Source organism: Gadus chalcogrammus, chromosome 6 (assembly GCF_026213295.1).
Source record: "Gadus chalcogrammus isolate NIFS_2021 chromosome 6, NIFS_Gcha_1.0, whole genome shotgun sequence".
NCBI classification, from domain to species: domain Eukaryota; kingdom Metazoa; phylum Chordata; class Actinopteri; order Gadiformes; family Gadidae; genus Gadus; species Gadus chalcogrammus.
In genome coordinates, this window is record NC_079417.1 from 1,453,355 (window position 1) to 1,473,308 (window position 19,954).

The 19,954-nt window shown below is 49.9% G+C and overlaps 2 protein-coding genes across 3 annotated transcripts; both read right to left on the bottom strand.

The window, feature by feature from the left end:
• Nucleotides 1–314: 314 nt before the first annotated feature.
• LOC130384863 (uncharacterized) lies at nucleotides 315–7,979 on the bottom strand. 2 transcript variants are annotated; one of them, XM_056593253.1, is made up of 8 exons: nucleotides 6,162–7,979; nucleotides 3,430–3,702; nucleotides 3,055–3,336; nucleotides 2,637–2,891; nucleotides 2,218–2,478; nucleotides 2,027–2,134; nucleotides 1,921–1,946; nucleotides 315–1,337 (listed from the first exon to the last, which is right to left on the bottom strand). In XM_056593253.1, exons 1-8 carry the CDS (start codon nucleotides 6,262–6,264, stop codon nucleotides 1,194–1,196), a joined length of 1,452 nt encoding a protein of 483 aa, XP_056449228.1. In that variant the 5' UTR covers nucleotides 6,265–7,979; the 3' UTR covers nucleotides 315–1,193. The 2 variants fall into 2 exon arrangements, with proteins under 2 accessions (XP_056449228.1, XP_056449227.1); XM_056593252.1 differs by having other exon boundaries at nucleotides 2,027–2,137; nucleotides 6,162–7,978.
• A 195-nt stretch (nucleotides 7,980–8,174) lies between these two features.
• LOC130384627 (steroid 21-hydroxylase) lies at nucleotides 8,175–19,758 on the bottom strand. The gene is made up of 12 exons (XM_056592916.1): nucleotides 19,630–19,758; nucleotides 18,531–18,677; nucleotides 17,930–18,019; nucleotides 16,940–17,094; nucleotides 13,883–13,978; nucleotides 13,563–13,673; nucleotides 13,254–13,340; nucleotides 13,085–13,168; nucleotides 12,366–12,479; nucleotides 11,037–11,203; nucleotides 9,513–9,616; nucleotides 8,175–8,838 (listed from the first exon to the last, which is right to left on the bottom strand). The coding sequence occupies exons 1-12, from the start codon at nucleotides 19,724–19,726 to the stop codon at nucleotides 8,540–8,542; spliced, it is 1,551 nt and encodes a 516-aa protein (XP_056448891.1). The 5' UTR covers nucleotides 19,727–19,758; the 3' UTR covers nucleotides 8,175–8,539.
• Nucleotides 19,759–19,954: the final 196 nt, after the last annotated feature.

The window sequence follows — 19,954 nt, forward strand, 5'->3', positions numbered from 1 at the left end:
GGCCTTTTACCACGGGTCATCTCCATGAAAAACTCAACAATTCAGCAAAACTCAACAATTTACGAAAATGACAATGGTCGTTCATTCACCTCACTGCTGTACTTCCCACCCACAACAACTTTCAAGACATTCTGCATCTTCAGTGTTCCTGTCCTCCTCTGTCTCCTCTCTCCCCCTCTCTCCTCCTGTGTCTCCTCTCTCCTCCTCTGTCCCCCTCTGGTCTGTCCCCCTCTGGTCTGTCCCCCTCTGCCCTGTCCTGCTCTGCCCTGTCCCCGTCTGCCCTGTCCTGCTCTGGTCTGTCCCCCTCTGCCCTGTCCTGCTCTGGCCTGTCCTGCTCTGGCCTGTCTTCTACCGAGTGGCCTGCCCTCTCACTGGTCCGGTGGGTTCCATGGGGGGTCAGATCCTTCAGCGCCTCGGCGATGGATCCCAGATGGACCAGGAAGGCCGACTCAATCGCTGCCTTCAAATGAAGACCTAACCTCCCCACCATGACTCCACTGAGGGCTCGATTGTACAGTGTTGGGAGTCTCTGAAAAACCCTTCATAAAATAAACATCGTATTAATTTAGCAGTGACACATATGTGAGACATTAAATATAGAAACCGGTAGTGGGAAACCAAAAAGCCTTTTTAGCCTTTAACAGAGATGATTGAATATAGCTCAACACAAAACACAGCCCGAGCAGCAGGAAGTGAAAGTGAAGTGGGACCTTCCACAACGGAGGCATGAGGGAAGCTCAGGAGGGGAGGAGCAGACAGCAGTAACCTGAAAGATGAGTCGTTTATAACGAATGTAAGATACATTCATTATATATAACCCTATGTGTCATCGTCATATAGATATTCATCTGGATACAAGTTTTTCTTTCTACACCTTTTTTAATCAACACATCTTTCAACAGACACATCATTCACAGCTTTTGTCATTGCGGTAAATCACAAGCCATGTTTACAGTTAATTTCATTTTTGATAACATCACATCATCACCTTGTGGTGCAGTTGTGAATTGTGCGGATCCCTGACAAAGACAATATACGAAACAGCACAGCATTCAGTGTACACACAAGCTTTCAGGAGATCTTTTTTTTGCTTATTGATTCCTGTTTGTAAGGTAAATTCAAAGTTTACCAAACAATTGTTTAGTTTCTATAGACCCAATAGAATTTCCCTATAATCGCTTTATCAACAAATTTTATAGAATTAGTTCCTTAGCTTTGGATTCATCTACAGCTTGGAGCAGATCATAAAAAACATCGTCAGAGTTAGACTTTCCAGCGTTATATTGAACGTTATATCTTTCTTGATTTACATCCGGGATAGCTTCATATAACGGAGCCTGTGAAGAAGAAACAGGAGGATTCATCAAACTTAGAAACTGGAGAAGTCAGTCAAAAGGTGGAATAACATAAGTTGTTATTCCACAATGAAAGCCATTTTCAATCCATGAAAATGGCTTATAGAAACTGTTTATTATGCAATTTCATTAAGAAATCAATCAACACTGTTGTGTGTTAATATGGGAAAAACGACTGCTGACATTATGATGCGGTAAGGTCATGATAATAGAGATCAGTATCATAACAGCCTAGTAGCCGGGCATTCCTACGATATATCGGGTTCTATTGTTGCTTTCCTACGATATATCGGCCTAGTAGTTGTGCATTCCTACGATATATCGGGTTCTATCGTTGCTTTCCTACGATATATCGGCCTATAGCCGTGCATTCATATGATATATCGGGTTATATTGTTGCATTGCTATAATGGGTTCTATTGTTCCAGTCTTAGGACATATTGAGTTCTAGTGCATTCCAATGTGCATTCCAAAGATATATCGTGTTCTAATGTTGCGGTTGTACACTATACCGGCCTGGAGGCTGTGGATTGCCACGATGTACGAGGTAACTGCTCCTACTTACCGGTTCGGTTCCCACTGCTTCGCTCCCTGAAAAAACCCCAATAACAATCAGCCATTGATGTTAGACGATTTTTAAATAACGATCATCGATCAGAAGCTGCTCTCACCTTTCTCGGTTTTCTTCTTGGAATGGAAGTAGAGTCCTCCTCCGACGGCCGCACACAGCAGGAGGCTGAGAGGCAGGGCCGCCCAGGCCGCCGCCGGCGCCGCTGCTGCTGCTGAGACCACATCATCACTGTCAGGAACAACCATGGCTTCTACCTCAGACAACGTCCACAGCTCAGCGTCACAGACTTACTGTTGGTAGAGCGCCACGTCTCGGACGCCATCAGAACCCCGTCGTTATGCACAGAGCACACAGTGGGGGCGCCGGTGAGCTGCACCGCCTCAGTGAACAGCCGAGAGGTGATGGTGTTTTGGGTCATGTGGTTACCACCCCTCAGCAGGGAGGACCGGCTGGCCGTGGTCCACCCTAACGTCACGTCCTGATCACACTTCTCCAGGGCGCAGGTGAGCACACAGCTCAGGGTGAGGTTACTGCCCTCCTGCTTGGCAGAAACTGGAAAGACAAACACAACCAGAAGAGCCCACTGGGTGTTTCACATCCTGACGGGAAGAACCCCACACTGGGGAACGAGTCGTCGCCTGATGTTGAGTTCTTGATTGTTTTTTAGTTCATGTCTTATCTTGTGATCTCAACCAGTTTGTACAGCTTACCGTGGAGTGTGTGCAGTCGGACTGTGGCTAAGACTTTAGTTTTGTCGCCATGAGGGGAGCACAGGTAATCCCCAGCCTGCCCCTGGCTGACAGCCAAAGAGAAGTCGGGTTTATCAGATGTGACGGCTGGAAGGCGGACTCCATCAAGGGTGGGCTGGGGTCCCACCCACTGCACCAGACCGCCAGCGATGGATGAAGTATCACAAGAGAATGACACCGACTCACCCGCCAGTGCAAATACTTCCTGTATACCATCTGGGTGAAAGGAGACAGCATGTGACAGAGCTCAAGCACTTGAAAAGGAATTCATGGTGACACACTTCATGGTTAAACCTGCATTGGTCGTGAACTCAAGCAGCTATTATTTGCTCATGGGCAAAGACAAGTACAAAGTGCAGATTTGAGTGCCAATGGATACCTGTGATGTTTAGCGTGTAGCCCAGTGAGGTTTTCACAGTGTCATTCTCTCTGAGTTGACACCTCCACGTTCTGCGATGGTCTATCGGTCTAGGCTTAAAGATTATTTTAGAGAAGCACTTTGAGGGCGACTCAAAGGAAAATCTCTCTTTGTTCAATGCTGTGTTGGCTTCACTCAGCCACTCTAGAAGGATCCCCTGGTGGGGACAAGACCGGACATATCCTTTGAAATCGTTGAGGTAACAATGAATCTCCATCTTTTCACCTTTCTTCTCCGAAGTAACTGCACACATGACAAGAAAGGGCAATTGTAAGGTCAGGTTTTAATTTAGCTTCAGATCCCTGTGGGGGTGATTCAGTCGGTCAAGATGCTTACTGCTGAGGATCTCGAGTGACAGTGATGCGTTGAACCGCCCGTTACTGCACACATAGGTCCTCGCGCTGTCCTGTTCCAGACGGTCAATGTGCAGAGAGCAGCCGGCCCCCAGCCTCACAGTGGGGGGCTCGTCGGCTATGACCAAGCCCGCCCGGACCACCTCCGTGTAGAAACCCAGGAAAGAGCTCACTTTCCAGTTGACCTCGGAGCAGGGTTCGACCGAGGGGATGGGACACGGCAGATCGACGCTGTCCCCCAGCACAGCGAAGACGGCTGAGAACAAAACGCAATTCAAAAACTGATTTGCTGGATGAGCGAAATGGCAGGAAACAACATATTACAGAGTCCTCGACTATCATCATACAAGTAAGCCTCAGTACTATTAAATCATACAAAAAAGATGGGTTTCGGATATTTACGCCTTCTGGATCCTCCCTGCGAGCAGTTTGAAAACTATTTCCCGGTAGCGGTTAGCATTGGCGTGCTGTTGTAAATCCCCAGGTTTCCCGATTGGCTCCAAAGGTAAACTTATAGTGCTAGCATATGATGTTTTTTCGCAATATTTTGTTCCCCGAATTCTTCAGGTCGGATTTTTATTTTGCCGTCAACCTCAGTCCAGTTCAGTTCAGTTTAACTTTATTGTCCCAAAAGGGAAACTTGTCTTGCAGTCAGGTACACATAAAAAACACAATATACACAAGGGCACACGAAAAAGAGATAGACACAAGCTAATAAACGGTCATACTTATCTAGTCATCAGATTCAAATACATTTACAGGTACGTGCAAAGAATTGTGCAAATTGAGCAAACGTATTGCACTAGGAATAAAAGAGTTCTTTGTCTTATTGGACCTAGAAAGAGGGACTCTTAGTCTTCGGCCTGAGCGAAGGGCCTCGAATGAACAATGAAGGGGTAGATTCTTACAGTCCAATATAGACAATGCTTTCTGAGTAACCTGTGTCTTATAAATGTTCATTGAGGATACATGTGTACAGCCAATCAACTTCCCAGCCACCTTCACAATATGGCTGAGGTTGTTTTTGTCCCTAAGGCTGATGCCCCCATACAAGGCAATAAAAGAAAAAGTGAGAACAGATTCAATAAAAGCATCATAACCTTATCGACATTGAAAAAGTTAAGCTTCTGAAGGAAGTACAATCATTGTTGCCCCTTCTTGCAAATAGAATCAGTATTAACGTCAAATTTGAGTTTATTATCTATCATTGTTCCCAGATATTTATACTGGTCAACCATCTCTATGCAGTTTCTATTTATGTAAGTAGGTGGAGGAGAACAAGATTGGTTTCTCCTAAAATCAATGGCCATATTTTTGGTTAAGCTGAAGAAAAGACTTGTCACACCAACTGACAAACTCATCAACCACTGGCCCATGCTGAGATTCATGTTTATGCAGTTAACTAACAATAACTGTGTCAGTAGCAAATTTCGGGATGTGTCTATTAATATGTTGACTTCTACAGTCATTAGTGCAGAGGATATCCAGTAGAGGGGAAAGTACACAACCCTGGGGAGAGGCAGTGGAAGAGACACGCCTTTCCGAAAGACAACCATTTACCTTTACTCTTTGTCTTCTGTTAGTTAAGAAATCCATGATCAATTTCAGGAGATGACTCTAAAGATTAAATTCGGATAGTAGTTTACTGACTAAAACATGTCGCTGGATAGTATTAAAAGCAGAAGAAAAATCTAAAAACAAAAGCCTGGCGTGTGTGCCAGGACCATCTAGATGGCTGTACAGGAGATTTACCGTAGCAGTGTAATCTGGGCATCCTGCACCCCTCTTCTAGCCCTGTGTGCAAATTGCCCTGGGTCCAGGGCCTCACCCACCCTTAACAGCAAAAGACACTTCACAATCTTTTCAAATGACTTCATGACCAGTGAGGTCAGTGCCACTGGTCTGAAGTCATTTAAACCCTTTTTAGTGTTGCCCTTTGCCACTGGAACAATAATGGACTCCTTCCATGCCTTTGGGACCCTTCTCTGTTCAAAGGACATCTCAAAATTATCAGTGAACACCCCGCAGAGCTGTGCTGAACAGCACTTTAACAGTCTACCATGACCATCTGGACCCAGACTTTTATTGACCTTATTTCTCTTAAATACTGACCTAACATCTTCTTGTGTAATTGAGAATGGTGTGGACTTTACCAGAGCTTGCTCCTCAGTTAATTTCTTATGTTCATCTGAAAAGTCATGAATATCAAAACGTGAACCTGTATCGTAGTGCACCGCCAGGCGTAAGAATAAACGGTTATTCATAACTAGATTGTTGTAGTAACTGCTTTTAAAATAAGCTGAATTCTAGTTTCTGGGTGAGTTTATTACCATAGGTCATTCTAGATTAGTAAATAGTCGAATGTTTGCATTATCTGGAAGCTGAATTACATTGTGTAGGCCTATAGACATTGTGGAGAATACCGCTGGGTATTAACGCTCACAGAGCACAACCAAACGATAAAAGTCCCGCCGTCCTTCACCTCAGGAAAGAGTAAGTTGGACACGGAGAAGAGCCGTCATCGAGAACCAAACCTTTAGGTAGTAAGTTCAGTCAAAATGCTTCCTCTTTCTGTCTGAACTAATTAAATGTACGCATACATGTATTATTATTAATCATTACAGTACGAAATGAATGCATAATACATATTTTATTCCTAATGCATTTAAATATAATCAACACATTATTTGCTACATTGGTATTGTTTGCTGTTACCAGTTTGAAGTCCGTAAGTCATCCGGATAAAAGTATAAAGTCCTAGAAGTGGTAAGGAACACATCTTTCTTCTTTCAATCGTGTAGTAGTCTTCGTGGTTCATCACTCATCCAACTGCTGTGTTCAGGAAGTGAAGGCGTTCAGTTTTGTCAGAGGGACAACCACATTACAACATACACGTTTTTCTGATTGCAAAACAAGTTTTCCATGCCAGCCTTCACCTCTTAATGTGGTGAGGAGGGTTTCAAATCATTGTGTTATAGCGAATGACCGAGAAACCATATTCAAATCATATGGAGGCAAATGTTATCTCACATAAAGTAAAGTAGTAGTAAGTAAATCCATCTTTTGTTAAAACTTTTCCACCGTTTTATTTTCCTTCACAGAGGGGCGACATTGGGAAGTGAGAAATCAGCTGCACAGGATTCATGAAGCAGACTTTCATTAACCCTACAAGCAGGGGTGGACTGGGACAAAAATTCAGCCCTGGCATTTTCTGTCCAGACCAGCCCACTACATTATCAGCACTAGGGGTGGGACGAGACGAACGGGAAGAACCCTGTATGTACTTTATTAAAACGATTTAATCAAGTACATACATCCTGCTATTTGCACTGCAAATAGCAGTGCAAATTGCTATTTGTGTCTCTTGTGCTGTTGACAAGAAAAGTGTGAAACCTGAACAGGAAGTTAACGGACATCCTGTGGTCGCTGCATCTCCATCCCCCATGTCTACATAGCTACAAAACGCTTGTTAAATATCACACTTGATCCAACGCTAATTTCTCTCTTGCAGTTTTTAGTCTGTGAATGGGAAAATCTTTTTGTGTAAGCCCAGCATTAGTTAAAACCAGACTCGGACAATAATAACAAAATATCCTGACAAATAATCTAAATAGAAACATATTACAGACAGTAGCAGCTTTAGAGCTGAAACGCATTTGTTTAAACTGTGACTAAGTCATTGTGAAACCATAAATAGAGAATAACATTTTTTTATCTGTAGCTGCGAGAAAAAGTCTAAGACATGAATTACTTACTCGTGGGAGTCGCGGACTCCCACGATTCCGGCCCATGCCATGAGGTCCCGCCCACCCTGGTTTGTGTTGTGATTGACAGCACTGTCAGGGCTCTCTGAGCCTGTCAGCCCATGATTGATTGACAATGACAAACATAGACCAATAATATGTGTCAATGCTGGCAACACACTGCTAGCCCTCTGTAGCCAATTTGCCAGCCTAATTGGAGGAAATTTAGAGAGAGAGAAAAAAACAAAACATAGCGGACCGGACCGGCCCACATTGGGTCAACGGCCCACCGGGACGATGCCCGGTATGCCAGATGGCCAGTCCACCCCTGCCTACAAGTTACCCTAACACTCTGTTGAACACACTCTGTTTGCACTCTGTGAAAATGAGACATATTTGAATATCATTTTTCGGAAATAACGCTTCTAAATTTGCGTTGGATTATAGATTAATGCATGAGTAAACTCAATACACACATAGGCCCATTTCCACACCTAAGAAATTCCTGATCTAGAATGTTGATAGCTTACAAACAATAACCAATACTTTTTTCTAGTAGTTCTAGAATCTTATTAAACGATGGTAAGCTGTAACCATCTGTGCTAGCATGCTGGCTATCTCCGTGGTTTGCTCTCCATGATGTCTTTGACCCAGGAGATCAAGAGGTAGTCCTACCCCTGGTCCCACTCCTCCATCTTACAATCCTTCACCCAGGGCCGTCGATAAGGGGTGAAAGGTGATGACGATTCTAGGGGCCCACAGCCCAGGGGGGGCCCACAAAAAAATAAAAAATAATATTTTACTACCAGCCCATAGTACTACCATAGCGCCCCCCCCCGTCAACAATTGCTCCTTCCACCCCCCCCCCCCCCCCCCCCCCGTCAACAATTGCTCCTTCCATCCCCCCCCCCCCCCCCCCCCCCCCCCCCCGTCAAAATGCAGCGCAGGGGGGCCCATCAGTAAATCTTGTCTAGGGGCCCAGGAATTGTAGCAACGGCCCTGCCTTCACCCCAACACAAATGGTTCTCCAAGGGAATTCAAAATAATAATCGATACTAATATCAACAACTTATGTTCAGGGAAGCAGAGCTTTTTGTTTCATTTCCACTAACAGTGTGAATGTTCGGGTGGTTTCCCTTTTTAAGGTCTGCTTCACTCCTGATTTTATCATTCGTTTTTTTATCATTCGAGGCTACGCTCGAATGATAAAAAAACGAATGATAAAATCATGAGATTGATAACGTCATGAGTGAGAGATTCCTACGGATTCCTACCCACGGGGAGATCCCTACGGGCCCTAGGGTTAGACGTAACAACCTTCACAGCCAGGATTAAGACCATGAAGCCTCATTATAGCGCAGTGTCGCCACTCTGCTGGTCAGGGGGTCCCACGGCGAGGTCCGTCTCCAGGGGGCGGGGCACCGCGATGACCTTGTAGGACTTGACCTTCAGCACCACGCTGGCTTCCCCCTCCAGGTCCGGTAGACCCGCCCCCTCTCCCCCGGGGAGGAACAGGAAGTCCCGCAGCAGGTAGGCGGTGAACAGGAAGAGCTCCGTCCTGGCGACCGTCTCGCCCAGACACAGACGGGCTCCGCCCCCGAAGGCCAGCAGGTCGCGGGCACGGCCGCCGCCCCCCTCCAGGAAGCGCTCTGACGGAGGCAACGGGTCAAAGGTCAACTCTGCTGAGCCTGCAGGGAGTGAGTGTAGGCCTACCTGGTCTGAGAGGGTAGGTGAGTGTAGGCCTACCTGGTCTGAGAGGGTACGTGAGTGTAGGCCTACCTGGTCTGAGTGGGTAGGTGAGTGTAGGCCTACCTGGTCTGAGAGGGTAGGTGAGTGTAGGCCTACCTGGTCTGAGTGGGTAGGTGAGTGTAGGCCTACCTGGTCTGAGAGGGTAGGTGAGTGTAGGCCTACCTGGTCTGAGAGGGTAGGTGAGTGTAGGCCTACCTGGTCTGAGTGTAGGCCTACCTGGTCTGAGAGGGTAGGTGAGTGTAGGCCTACCTGGTCTGAGTGTAGGCCTACCTGGTCTGAGAGGGTAGGTGAGTGTAGGCCTACCTGGTCTGAGAGGGTAGGTGAGTGTAGGCCTACCTGGTCTGAAAGGGTAGGTGAGTTTAGGCCTAGCTTGTCTGAGGTGGTAGGTGGTCTAGGCCTACCTGGTCTGAGTGTTGGCCTAGCTTGTCTGAGGTGGTAGGTGAGTGTAGGCCTACCTGGTCTGAGTGGGTAGGTGAGTGTAGGCCTAGCTTGTCTGAGGTGGTAGGTGGTCTAGGCCTACCTGGTCTGAGTGTAGGCCTAGCTTGTCTGAGGTGGTAGGTGAGTGTAGGCCTACCTGGTCTGAAGCTGTTGGGCTCGCTCCACACAGAAGGGTCGTGGTGAGCTCCGAACAGGTTGGGAATGATCACCGTGTCCTTAGGGATGAAGTACCCTGCAATACTGAACACAGTACAGATACGTTACGTAACCTAGTCAGTAGCCTACTGAACACAGTACAGATACGTTACGTAACCTCAGTAGCCTACTGAACACAGTACAGATACGTTACATGACGTCAGTAGCCTACTGAACACAGTACAGATACGTTACGTGACGTCAGTAGCCTACTCAACACAGTACAGATACGTTACGTGACGTCAGTAGCCTACTCAACACAGTACAGATACGTTACGTGACGTCAGTAGCCTACTGAACACAGTACAGATACGTTACGTGACCTCAGTAGCCTACTGAACACAGTACAGATACGTTACGTGACGTCAGTAGCCTACTGAACACAGTACAGATACGTTACGTGACGTCAGTAGCCTACTGAACACAGTACAGATACGTTACGTGACGTCAGTAGCCTACTGAACAAAGTACAGATACGTTACGTGACGTCAGTAGCCTACTGAACACAGTACAGATACGTTACGTGACGTCAGTAGCCTACTGAACACAGTACAGATACGTTACGTGACGTCAGTAGCCTACTGAACACAGTACAGATACGTTACGTGACGTCAGTAGCCTACTGAACAAAGTACAGATACGTTACGTGACGTCAGTAGCCTACTGAACAAAGTACAGATACGTTACGTGACGTCAGTAGCCTACTGAACACAGTACAGATACGTTACGTGACGTCAGTAGCCTACTGAACACAGTACAGATACGTTACGTGACGTCAGTAGCCTACTGAACACAGTACAGATACGTTACGTGACGTCAGTAGCCTACTGAACACAGTACAGATACGTTACGTGACGTCAGTAGCCTACTGAACACAGTACAGATACGTTACGTGACGTCAGTAGCCTACTGAACACAGTACAGATACGTTACGTGACGTCAGTAGCCTACTGAACACAGTACAGATACGTTACGTGACGTCAGTAGCCTACTGAACACAGTACAGATACGTTACATGACGTCAGTAGCCTACTGAACACAGTACAGATACGTTACATGACGTCACCTGTGATACTGAACACAGTAGCAACACCGAGTCCAAGTGCCCTTGTGTGTGTGTGTGTGTGTGTGTGCTCTGAGTCCAGGTGTGTGTGTCAGTGTGTGTGTGTGTGTGCGTGTGTGTTCAGACTCCAGGTGTGTGTGTGTGTGTGTGTGTGTGTGTGTGTGTGTGTGTGCGTGCGTGCGTGCATGTGTGTGTGTGCGCGTGTGTGTGCCTGTGTGTGTGTGTCCAGGTGCCCTTGTTTGTGTGTGTGCTCAGAGTCCAGGTGTGTGTGTGTGTGTGTGTGTGCTCTGAGTCCAGGTGCGTGTGCGTGTGTGTCTGTGTGTGCGTGTGCGTGTGCGTGTGCGTGTGCGTGCGCGTGCGTGTGCGTGTGTGTGTGTGTGTGTCCGGGGGCCCGGTCTCCACCTGCTGTCCCTGAGGGCGCGGTGGGGGACGGCGAGGGGGGCCACGGGGCGGAGCCTCAGCACCTCGCTGATCACCGCCCCCAGCACCGGGAGGCGGGGCCTGTCGCTGTACTGGGGGTACCGCCCCTCCAGCACCCCACACATCTCCTCATACACCTGGGTCTGCACCTGGGGGGGCGGGGCCAGGGAGGGGGCGGGGGCAGATAGGGGGCGGGGGCAGGGAGGGGGGCGGGGGCAGGGAGGGGGGGGGGGGTCCGGGGTCCAGGTACAGCAGCATCAATGCAGAGCAGTGAGTTTGACATTGGGGTTGGGTTTAAGGGGTAGAGTAAACCCTCTACCCCCTAACCCTAACCCTAAACCAAACCCTACAATTAAAAAACAAGTTTCAGAGTCAGGTAGCCCTGACTCTGAAACAAAAGCCTAGATCAAATCCTCACCCTACCACTGAGCTAGCGTACCCCCTAACCCTGAGCTAGCGTACCCCCCTAACCCAGAGCTAGCGTACCCCCTAATCCTGAGCTAGCGTACCCCCCTACCCCTGAGCTAGCGTACCCCCCTACCCCTGATCTAGCGTACCCCCTAACCCTGAGCTAGCGTACCCCCCTAACCCAGAGCTAGCGTACCCCCCTAACCCAAAGCTAGCGTACCCCCTAATCCTGAGCTAGCGTACCCCCCTACCCCTGATCTAGCGTACCCCCCTACCCCTGAGCAAGCGTACCCCCCTACCACTGAGCTAGCGTACCCCCTTACCCCTGAGCTAGCGTACCCTCCTACCCCTGAGCTAGCGTACCCCCTTACCCCTGAGCTAGCGTACCCCCCTACCCCTGAGCTAGCGTACCCCCTAATCCTGAGCTGGCGTACCCCCCTACCCCTAATCTAGCGTACCCCCCTACCCCTGAGCTAGCGTACCCCCTTACCCCTGAGCTAGCGTACCCCCCTACCCCTGAGCTAGCGTACCCCCTAATCCTGAGCTGGCGTACCCCCCTACCCCTAATCTAGCGTACCCCCCTACCCCTGAGCTAGCGTACCCCCTAATCCTGAGCTGGCGTACCCCCCTACCCCTGAGCTAGTGTACCCTCCTACCCCTGAGCTAGCGTACCCCCTAATCCTGAGCTGGCGTACCCCCCTACCCCTGAGCTAGTGTACCCTCCTACCCCTGAGCTAGCGTACCCCCCTATCCCTGATCTTGCGTACCCCCTACCACTGAGCTAGCGTAACCCCTACCCCTGAGCTAGCGTACCCTCCTACCCCTGAGCTAGTGTACCCTCCTATCCCTGATCTTGCGTACCCCCTACCACTGAGCTAGCGTACCCCCCTACCCCTGACCTACCTGGGGCCGGTGCAGCAGGAAGGCCAGGGTCCAGCTGAGCCAGGCGGCGGTGGTCTCCGTGCCCCCGATCAGCAGGTCCACCGTGGCCATGTGGAGGTGGGTGTCCGTCAGCCGCTGCAGACGGACACACGGACACAATCACACTGCACTGCTGGGGATGTAGGGTGAGTAGGCCTACTGACCAGGTCGTCACAGTGCTCTGTTGTAGAGTAGGCTACTACTCTTTGTAGAGTTGTAGCTACTAGGGCTCTTTGTTGACTAGGTCTACTTAAGGGGTGGTTACTCGGGCTCAATGTTCAGTAGGCCTACTTAAGGGGTAGTAACAGGGCTCTTTGTAGGGTACGCCGACTTGAGGGTAAGTTATTGTTGCTCTATGTTGTGTAGGCTTACTTAAGGAGTAGCTACTGGGGCTCAATGTTTAGTAGGCCTATTAATGGGTAGTTACTGGGATTCTACATACAGTAGGCTTACTTAACGAGCAGTTACTGGGGCTCATGTGGAGTAGGCCTCCTTAAGGGGCAGTTTCTGGTGCTTCTTGTTCACTAGGTCTGCTTAAGGGGTTGTTGTTACTTCATGTTGAGTAGGCCTACTTAACAGGTAGAAACTAGTGCTTTAGATTTAGTAGGCCTTTACTTAAGGGGGCGTTACTGGAGTTCTATGTTCAATAGGCATAATTAAGGGATAGTAACTGTTGCTTAATGTTGAGTAGGCTTACTTACCACACTGTCTTCAGATCCAATACTTTGTTCGATGCCTTTGAGCAGAGAGCTGGTGATGCTGTCCTCTGATTGGTTGTCTCGCAGCTATAAAGTCAGCAACATAAACAGATGTTATTGTTATGATGGGAGTTTAATGTTAAATGATAGTGGAGACAGCATTTCAACCTACTTTGTATTCCTTGATGTGTCTTCCTATGATGTCATCTCTCCTCGCCACCTCTTTCAGAAGACGGGAGAATGGACGATTTGGCAATTTCTTGGGGAAACCACAAATGTGTTTGATTATGTAAATTCGAGAATATCTATCAGTTAATTGCGTGTATTATGGCTGATTATGGGTACTGACTCTGAGTATTACGGCTTGTGAGTCTAAGCGTTCTGGATACTGACTCTGAGTATTATGGGTACTGCCTCTGAGCATTATGGGTACTGACTCTGAGTATTACGGCTTGTGAGTCTAAGCGTTCTGGGTACTGACTCTGAGCAGGGGGAAGGAGTCCAGAGCTGATATCCACGGGGATCCCCAGAGAGACACGATGTTGTTGAGGCAGCTGTGCAGTTGTTGCAGTTCCTCAGACTCCTTCCCATACTGGAGACGCAAAGAGACCACATTTAATACACACAACACTGATATCGATAATAGAAACTAACCTAAATACATGAAGTAAGAAACTACACAAACTCTAAAATCCATATGCTGCTATCAACAAAGAAACTGAAAGTCGATCAAAATATAAAATGACATGAACAAAAAAACCTGTTGTACTCGTGTTTGTTTAATGATGATTTGGTGCTTACTTCTTTTTCAAACGTCAGCGTTGTGATGACGTTACTGGCTGCCACGGTGAAATCCTCTGCGAGATCGACAGCACGGCCGTTGTACCCAATCAGAACCTGAACAGAAGAATGAAGCACAGCTCAAATAAATACTGATCATTTGTGCATTGTTATATATCAGCGTCTGTTAATCACAGACTGTGCGGTAAATAATCACTGCCTTCACGTTTATTCAACCAAAACCCTTGGTAGACCTGTAGACCGGTCTGAGGACCTCAGTCTCTGTAGACCGGTCTGAGGACCTCAGTCTCTGTAGACCGGTCTGAGGACCTCAGTCTCTGCAGACCGGTCTGAGGACAGCAGTCAGTAGACCGGTCTGAGGACCTCAGTCCCTGAAGACCGGTCTGAGGACAGCAGTCTCTGCAGACCGGTCTGAGGACCTCAGTCTCTGTAGACCGGTCTGAGGACCTCAGGCTCTGTAGACCGGTCTGAGGACCTCAGTCTCTGCAGACCGGTCTGAGGACAGCAGTCAGTAGACCGGTCTGAGGACAGCAGTCAGTAGACCGGTCTGAGGACCTCAGTCCCTGAAGACCGGTCTGAGGACAGCAGTCTCTGCAGACCGGTCTGAGGACCTCAGTCTCTGTTGACCGGTCTGAGGACCTCAGGCTCTGTAGACCGGTCTGAGGACCTCAGTCTCTGTAGACCGGTCTGAGGACAGCAGTCTCTGTAGACCGGTCTGAGGACCTCAGTCTCTGTAGACCGGTCTGAGGACAGCAGTCTCTGTAGACCGGTCTGAGGACAGCAGTCTCTGTAGACCGGTCTGAGGACCTCAGTCTCTGTAGACCGGTCTGAGGACCTCAGTCTCTGTAGACCGGTCTGAGGACCTCAGTCTCTGTAGACCGGTCTGAGGACCTCAGTCTCTGTAGACCGGTTTGAGGACAGACGTCTGTAGACCGGTGTACCTCTCTGACCTCTGTGTGTCTGTATGTGTCTGTGTGTCTCTGGTTGTGTGTCTGTGTGTGTCTGTGTGTGTCTGTGTGCGTCTGTGTGTGTCTGTGTGTGTCCGTGTGTGTTTGTGTGTGTTGTGTGTACCTCTCTGAGGGCCAGGGCCTGTCTCTGCACCAGGGCGTGCAGGCTGCTGTGTGTGTGTGTCTGTGTGTGTCTGTGTGCGTCTGGTTGTGCGTTGTTTGTACCTCTCTGAGGGCCAGGGCCTGTCTCTGCACCAGGGCCTGCAGGCTGCTGTGTGTGTGTGTCTGTGTGTGTCTGTGTGCGTCTGGTTGTGCGTTGTGTGTACCTCTCTGAGGGCCAGGACCTGTCTCTGCACCAGGGCCTGCAGGCTGCTGTGTGTGTGTGTCTGTGTGTGTCTGTGTGTGTCTGTGTGCGTCTGGTTGTGCGTTGTGTGTACCTCTCTGAGGGCCAGGGCCTGTCTCTGCACCAGGGCCTGCAGGCTGCTGTGTGTGTCTGTGTGTGTCTGTGTGTCTTTGTGTGTCTGTGTGTGTCTGGTGGGTCTGTGTGTGTCTGTGTGCGTCTGTGTGTCTGTGTGTGTCTGTGTGTGTCTGTGTGTGTCTGTGTGCGTCTGGTTGTGCGTTGTGTGTACCTCTCTGAGGGCCAGGGCCTGTCTCTGCACCAGGGCCTGCAGGCTGCTGTGTGTGTGTGTCTGTGTGTGTCTGTGTGCGTCTGGTTGTGCGTTGTGTGTACCTCTCTGAGGGCCAGGGCCTGTCTCTGCACCAGGGCGTGCAGACTGCTGTGTGTGTGTGTCTGTGTGTGTCTGTGTGCGTCTGGTTGTGCGTTGTGCGTACCTCTCTGAGGGCCAGGGCCTGTCTCTGCACCAGGGCGTGCAGGCTGCTGTGTGTGTGTGTCTGTGTGTGTCTGTGTGCGTCTGGTTGTGCGTTGTGTGTACCTCTCTGAGGGCCAGGGCCTGTCTCTGCACCAGGGCGTGCAGACTGCTGTGTGTGTGTGTCTGTGTGTGTCTGTGTGCGTCTGGTTGTGCGTTGTGTGTACCTCTCTGAGGGCCAGGGCCAGTCTCTGCACCAGGGCCTGCAGGCTGCTGTGTGTGTGTGTGTGTGTGTGTCTGTGTGCGTCTGGTTGTGCGTTGTGTGTACCTCTCTGAGGGCCAGGGCCTGTCTCTGCACCAGGGCCTGCAGGCTGCTGTGTGTGTGTGTCTGTGTGTGTCTGTGTGCGTCTGGTTGTGCGTTGTGTGTACCTCTCTGAGGGCCAGGGCCTGTCTCTGCACCAGGGCCTGCAGGCTGCTGTGAGTGTGTGTCTGTGTGCGTCTGGCTGTGCGTTGTGTGTACCTCTCTGAGGGCCAGGGCCTGTCTCTGCACCAGGGCCTGCAGGCTGCTGTGTGTGTGTGTGTGTGTGTGTCTGTGTGCGTCTGGTTGTGCGTTGTGTGTACCTCTCTGAGGGCCAGGGCCTGTCTCTGCACCAGGGCCTGCAGGCTGCTGTGTGTGTGTGTGTGTGTGTGTGTGTCTGTGTGCGTCTGGTTGTGCGTTGTGTGTACCTCTCTGAGGGCCAGGGCCTGTCTCTGCACCAGGGCCTGCAGGCTGCTGTGTGTGTGTGTGTCTGTGTGTGTCTGTGTGCGTCTGGTTGTGCGTTGTGTGTACCTCTCTGAGGGCCAGGGCCTGTCTCTGCACCAGGGCCTGCAGGCTGCTGTGAGTGTGTGTCTGTGTGCGTCTGGCTGTGCGTTGTGTGTACCTCTCTGAGGGCCAGGGCCTGTCTCTGCACCAGGGCCTGCAGGCTGCTGTGTGTGTGTGTCTGTGTGTGTCTGTGTGCGTCTGGTTGTGCGTTGTGTGTACCTCTCTGAGGGCCAGGGCCTGTCTCTGCACCAGGGCCTGCAGGCTGCTGTGAGTGTGTGTCTGTGTGCGTCTGGCTGTGCGTTGTGTGTACCTCTCTGAGGGCCAGGGCCTGTCTCTGCACCAGGGCCTGCAGGCTGCTGTGTGTGTGTGTCTGTGTGTGTCTGTGTGCGTCTGGTTGTGCGTTGTGTGTACCTCTCTGAGGGCCAGGGCCTGTCTCTGCACCAGGGCCTGCAGGCTGCTGTGAGTGTGTGTCTGTGTGCGTCTGGCTGTGCGTTGTGTGTACCTCTCTGAGGGCCAGGGCCTGTCTCTGCACCAGGGCCTGCAGGCTGCTGTGAGAGTAGCGCTGCAGGGTCTGGTGCACCAGGCGGCGCTGAACCCTCCACTCCTCGCTGTAGTCGCCCAGCGAGATGGAGCGCCCCCCCCCGGAGACCAGGGAGCCTGCAGGGGGCCATCACAGGCTCTTTAATGTATAGCTCCATGTGATATATCTATATCTATATCTATATAGATATAGAGAGATATATATAGAGATATATATTCAAAAAGTGTGTTCGTTAATTTAGTTTGTTAAGTACGTGCATTAAGTATATTCTGTATATTCATTAAGTATATTCATTAAGTACACTCATTAAGTATATTCATTAAGTATATTCATTAAGTACACTGATTAAGTATATTCATTAAGTATATTCATTAAGTACACTCATTAAGTATATTCATTAAGTATATTCATTAAGTACACTCATTAAGTATATTCATTAAGTATATTCATTCAGTATATTCATTAACTATATTCATTAAGTATATTCATTAAGTATATTCATTACGTACACTCATTAAGTATATTCATTAAGTATATTCATTAAGTACACTCATTAAGTATATTCATTAAGTATATTCATTAAGTACACTCATTAAGTATATTCATTAAGTATATTCATTAAGTACACTCATTAAGTATATTCATTAAGTATATTCATTCAGTATATTCATTAACTATATTCATTAAGTATATTCATTAAGTATATTCATTAAGTATATTCATTACGTACACTCATTAAGTATCTTCATTAAAAATATCATTACTAATATCCATAAAGTATATAAGAATACATCTTTGTGAGTTTTGGAAAAAGCTATTTTTATCCCACTACATATGCATGTCCTTCTCCTTCTCCTTCACCGCGTCTCTTTATGTTAGGGTTAGGGTTAGGGTTAGGGTTAAACCTAACCCTAACCCTTTATGTTGGCCCCATCTGTCCGTCCTGATCACCTGTGTATGAAACGGGCCGGCCAGCGAAGTCGGACCACTTCCTCACCAGCGCCTCCTTGATGACGTTGCTGCTGTTCAGAACCACCAGCGCTGCAACACACACACACACACACACACACACACACACACACACACACACACACACACACACACACACACACACACACACACACACACACACACACACACACACACACACACACACATCAGACAACCTGAGACCCCCAGTCCAGGACCAGGAACCAGGGGGGGTCTGACACACAGTCGCAGTCAGAGGACACACACACACAAACAAAAACCCACAGCAGGACACACACACACACACACACACACACACACACACACACACACACACACACACACACACACACACACACACACACACACACACACACACACACACACACACACACACACACGTACACACAACTCATGCTACACACAGACTCATGCTGTAGAATCCACAAACACCAGACGCCCCATCAACCAAACCCCCCCCAGCCCCCCAGCCCCCCCCCCCCAGGCCCCCCCCAGGCCCCCCCCAGGCCCCCCCCAGCCCCCCCCCAGGCCCCCAGGCCCCCCCCCCAGCGCCGGTCCTCACTGGAGCTGCCGCAGGTCAGTGTGTAGACGGGGCCATACCGCCGGGCCAGCCGCGTCAGGTGGGAGGGCAGGTGGTCCTGGCCCAGATCCAGCAGGTTCCCCAGGAAGGGGAGACCACGGGGCCCGGGAGGGGGGCCCCTGTGGAGGACTAGAGGAGGAGGGGGGGGGGGGAGGGGGAGGGGGAGGAGGGGGAGGGGGAGGAGGAGGAGGAGGAGGAGGGGGAGGAGGAGGAGAGGGAGGGGGAGGAGGAGGAGGAGCAGGGGGAGGAGGAGGAGGAGGAGCAGGGGGAGGAGAGGGAGGGGGAGGAGGAGGAGGAGGAGAGGGAGGGGGAGGAGGAGGAGAGGGAGGGAGGAGGAGGAGAGGAGGAGGAGGAGGGGAGAGGAGGAGAGGAGGAGGAGGAAGAGGAGGAGGGGGAGGAGGAGGAGGGGGAGGAGGAGGAGGGGGGGGGGAGGAGGAGGAGGAGGGAGGAGGAGAGGAGGAGAGGAGGAGGAGGGGGAGGGGGAGGAGGAGGAGAGGGAGGGGGAGGAGGAGGAGGAGGAGGGGGAGGAGGAGGAGGAGCAGGGGGGAGGAGGAGGAGGGGGAGGAGGAGGAGGGGGAGGGGGAGGAGGAGGAGGAGGAGGAGGAGGGGGAGGATGGGGAATGGGAGGAGGAGGAGGAGGAGGAGGAGGGGGAGGGGGAGGAGGAGGAGGAGGAGGAGGAGTCACTGGGTTGCTGACATCGTCACTGTGAAACCCGTCTGCTGTTATATAATAATTATAGTCTGATATCTAGCTTTTTTCTTGTATATTCAAAGACGCTTTACCGAACACACTATAACATAGTCTAATAAGAACTTATCTAAGTAAAAAGATGTCAATATCTTCAATATCTTAAATCTATCTTAAAGCTTACATCATGAAAGAAGTTCGCAAACTCCCTGTTTCAATTTAAATCAATATACAAATCGACATCAAACTTAAAGAAATACTTAAACATACAAGAAACATAATCCGTTTCATAAATACAATACACGTCACAAACACCATGCATATAATAAACAAAGTAAACATAATCCGTCTAATAACTGCGACTATGGTATGATATATATACAACACCCGTACAGTGCCCTCCACCTGGTCCCCCCGCTGATGCAGAGGACAACGGCGTCCTAGAGGTCCCCCACAGCCACAGCGCCGCGGCCAGGGCCAGCAGCGCCATGCTGGCCAGCAGCGGCCACGAGTCCTGGGTCATGATGGGGCGTCGGGCAGACCTGGGTCCGGCCCGACGGCTCCTCTTATAGCCCGCCTCCCTCCGGCCAGGCCCAGGCCGCGGCCCTCAAGGACGCCACAATATTGTGTCGGCCTGATAAGAGAGGGGCCCGGAGAGACGAGGATACCAGGCCAAGGACGATCACATGGCTGGCGTTTATTTTGGAATCGGGTGTAG

What these genes read in the sequence shown, in the direction of transcription:
- LOC130384863 (XM_056593252.1), bottom strand. Translation starts at nt 6,264, where the DNA reads ATGAACCACGAAGACTACTACACGATTGAAAGAAGAAAGATGTGTTCC. An exon ending in GACTTACGGACTTCAAACTG is followed by an intron (nt 3,703 to 6,161) that starts GTAACAGCAAAC and finishes TTTTGTTCTCAG; the next exon opens with CCGTCTTCGCTGTGCTGGGG. An exon ending in GACGTGGCGCTCTACCAACA is followed by an intron (nt 2,138 to 2,217) that starts GTAAGTCTGTGA and finishes ATGTGGTCTCAG; the next exon opens with CAGCAGCAGCGGCGCCGGCG.
- LOC130384627 (XM_056592916.1), bottom strand. Translation starts at nt 19,726, where the DNA reads ATGGCGCTGCTGGCCCTGGCCGCGGCGCTGTGGCTGTGGGGGACCTCT. An exon ending in CCGGCCCGTTTCATACACAG is followed by an intron (nt 17,095 to 17,929) that starts GTGATCAGGACG and finishes GGCCCCCTGCAG; the next exon opens with GCTCCCTGGTCTCCGGGGGG. An exon ending in GACACATCAAGGAATACAAA is followed by an intron (nt 13,169 to 13,253) that starts GTAGGTTGAAAT and finishes CTGACTTTATAG; the next exon opens with CTGCGAGACAACCAATCAGA.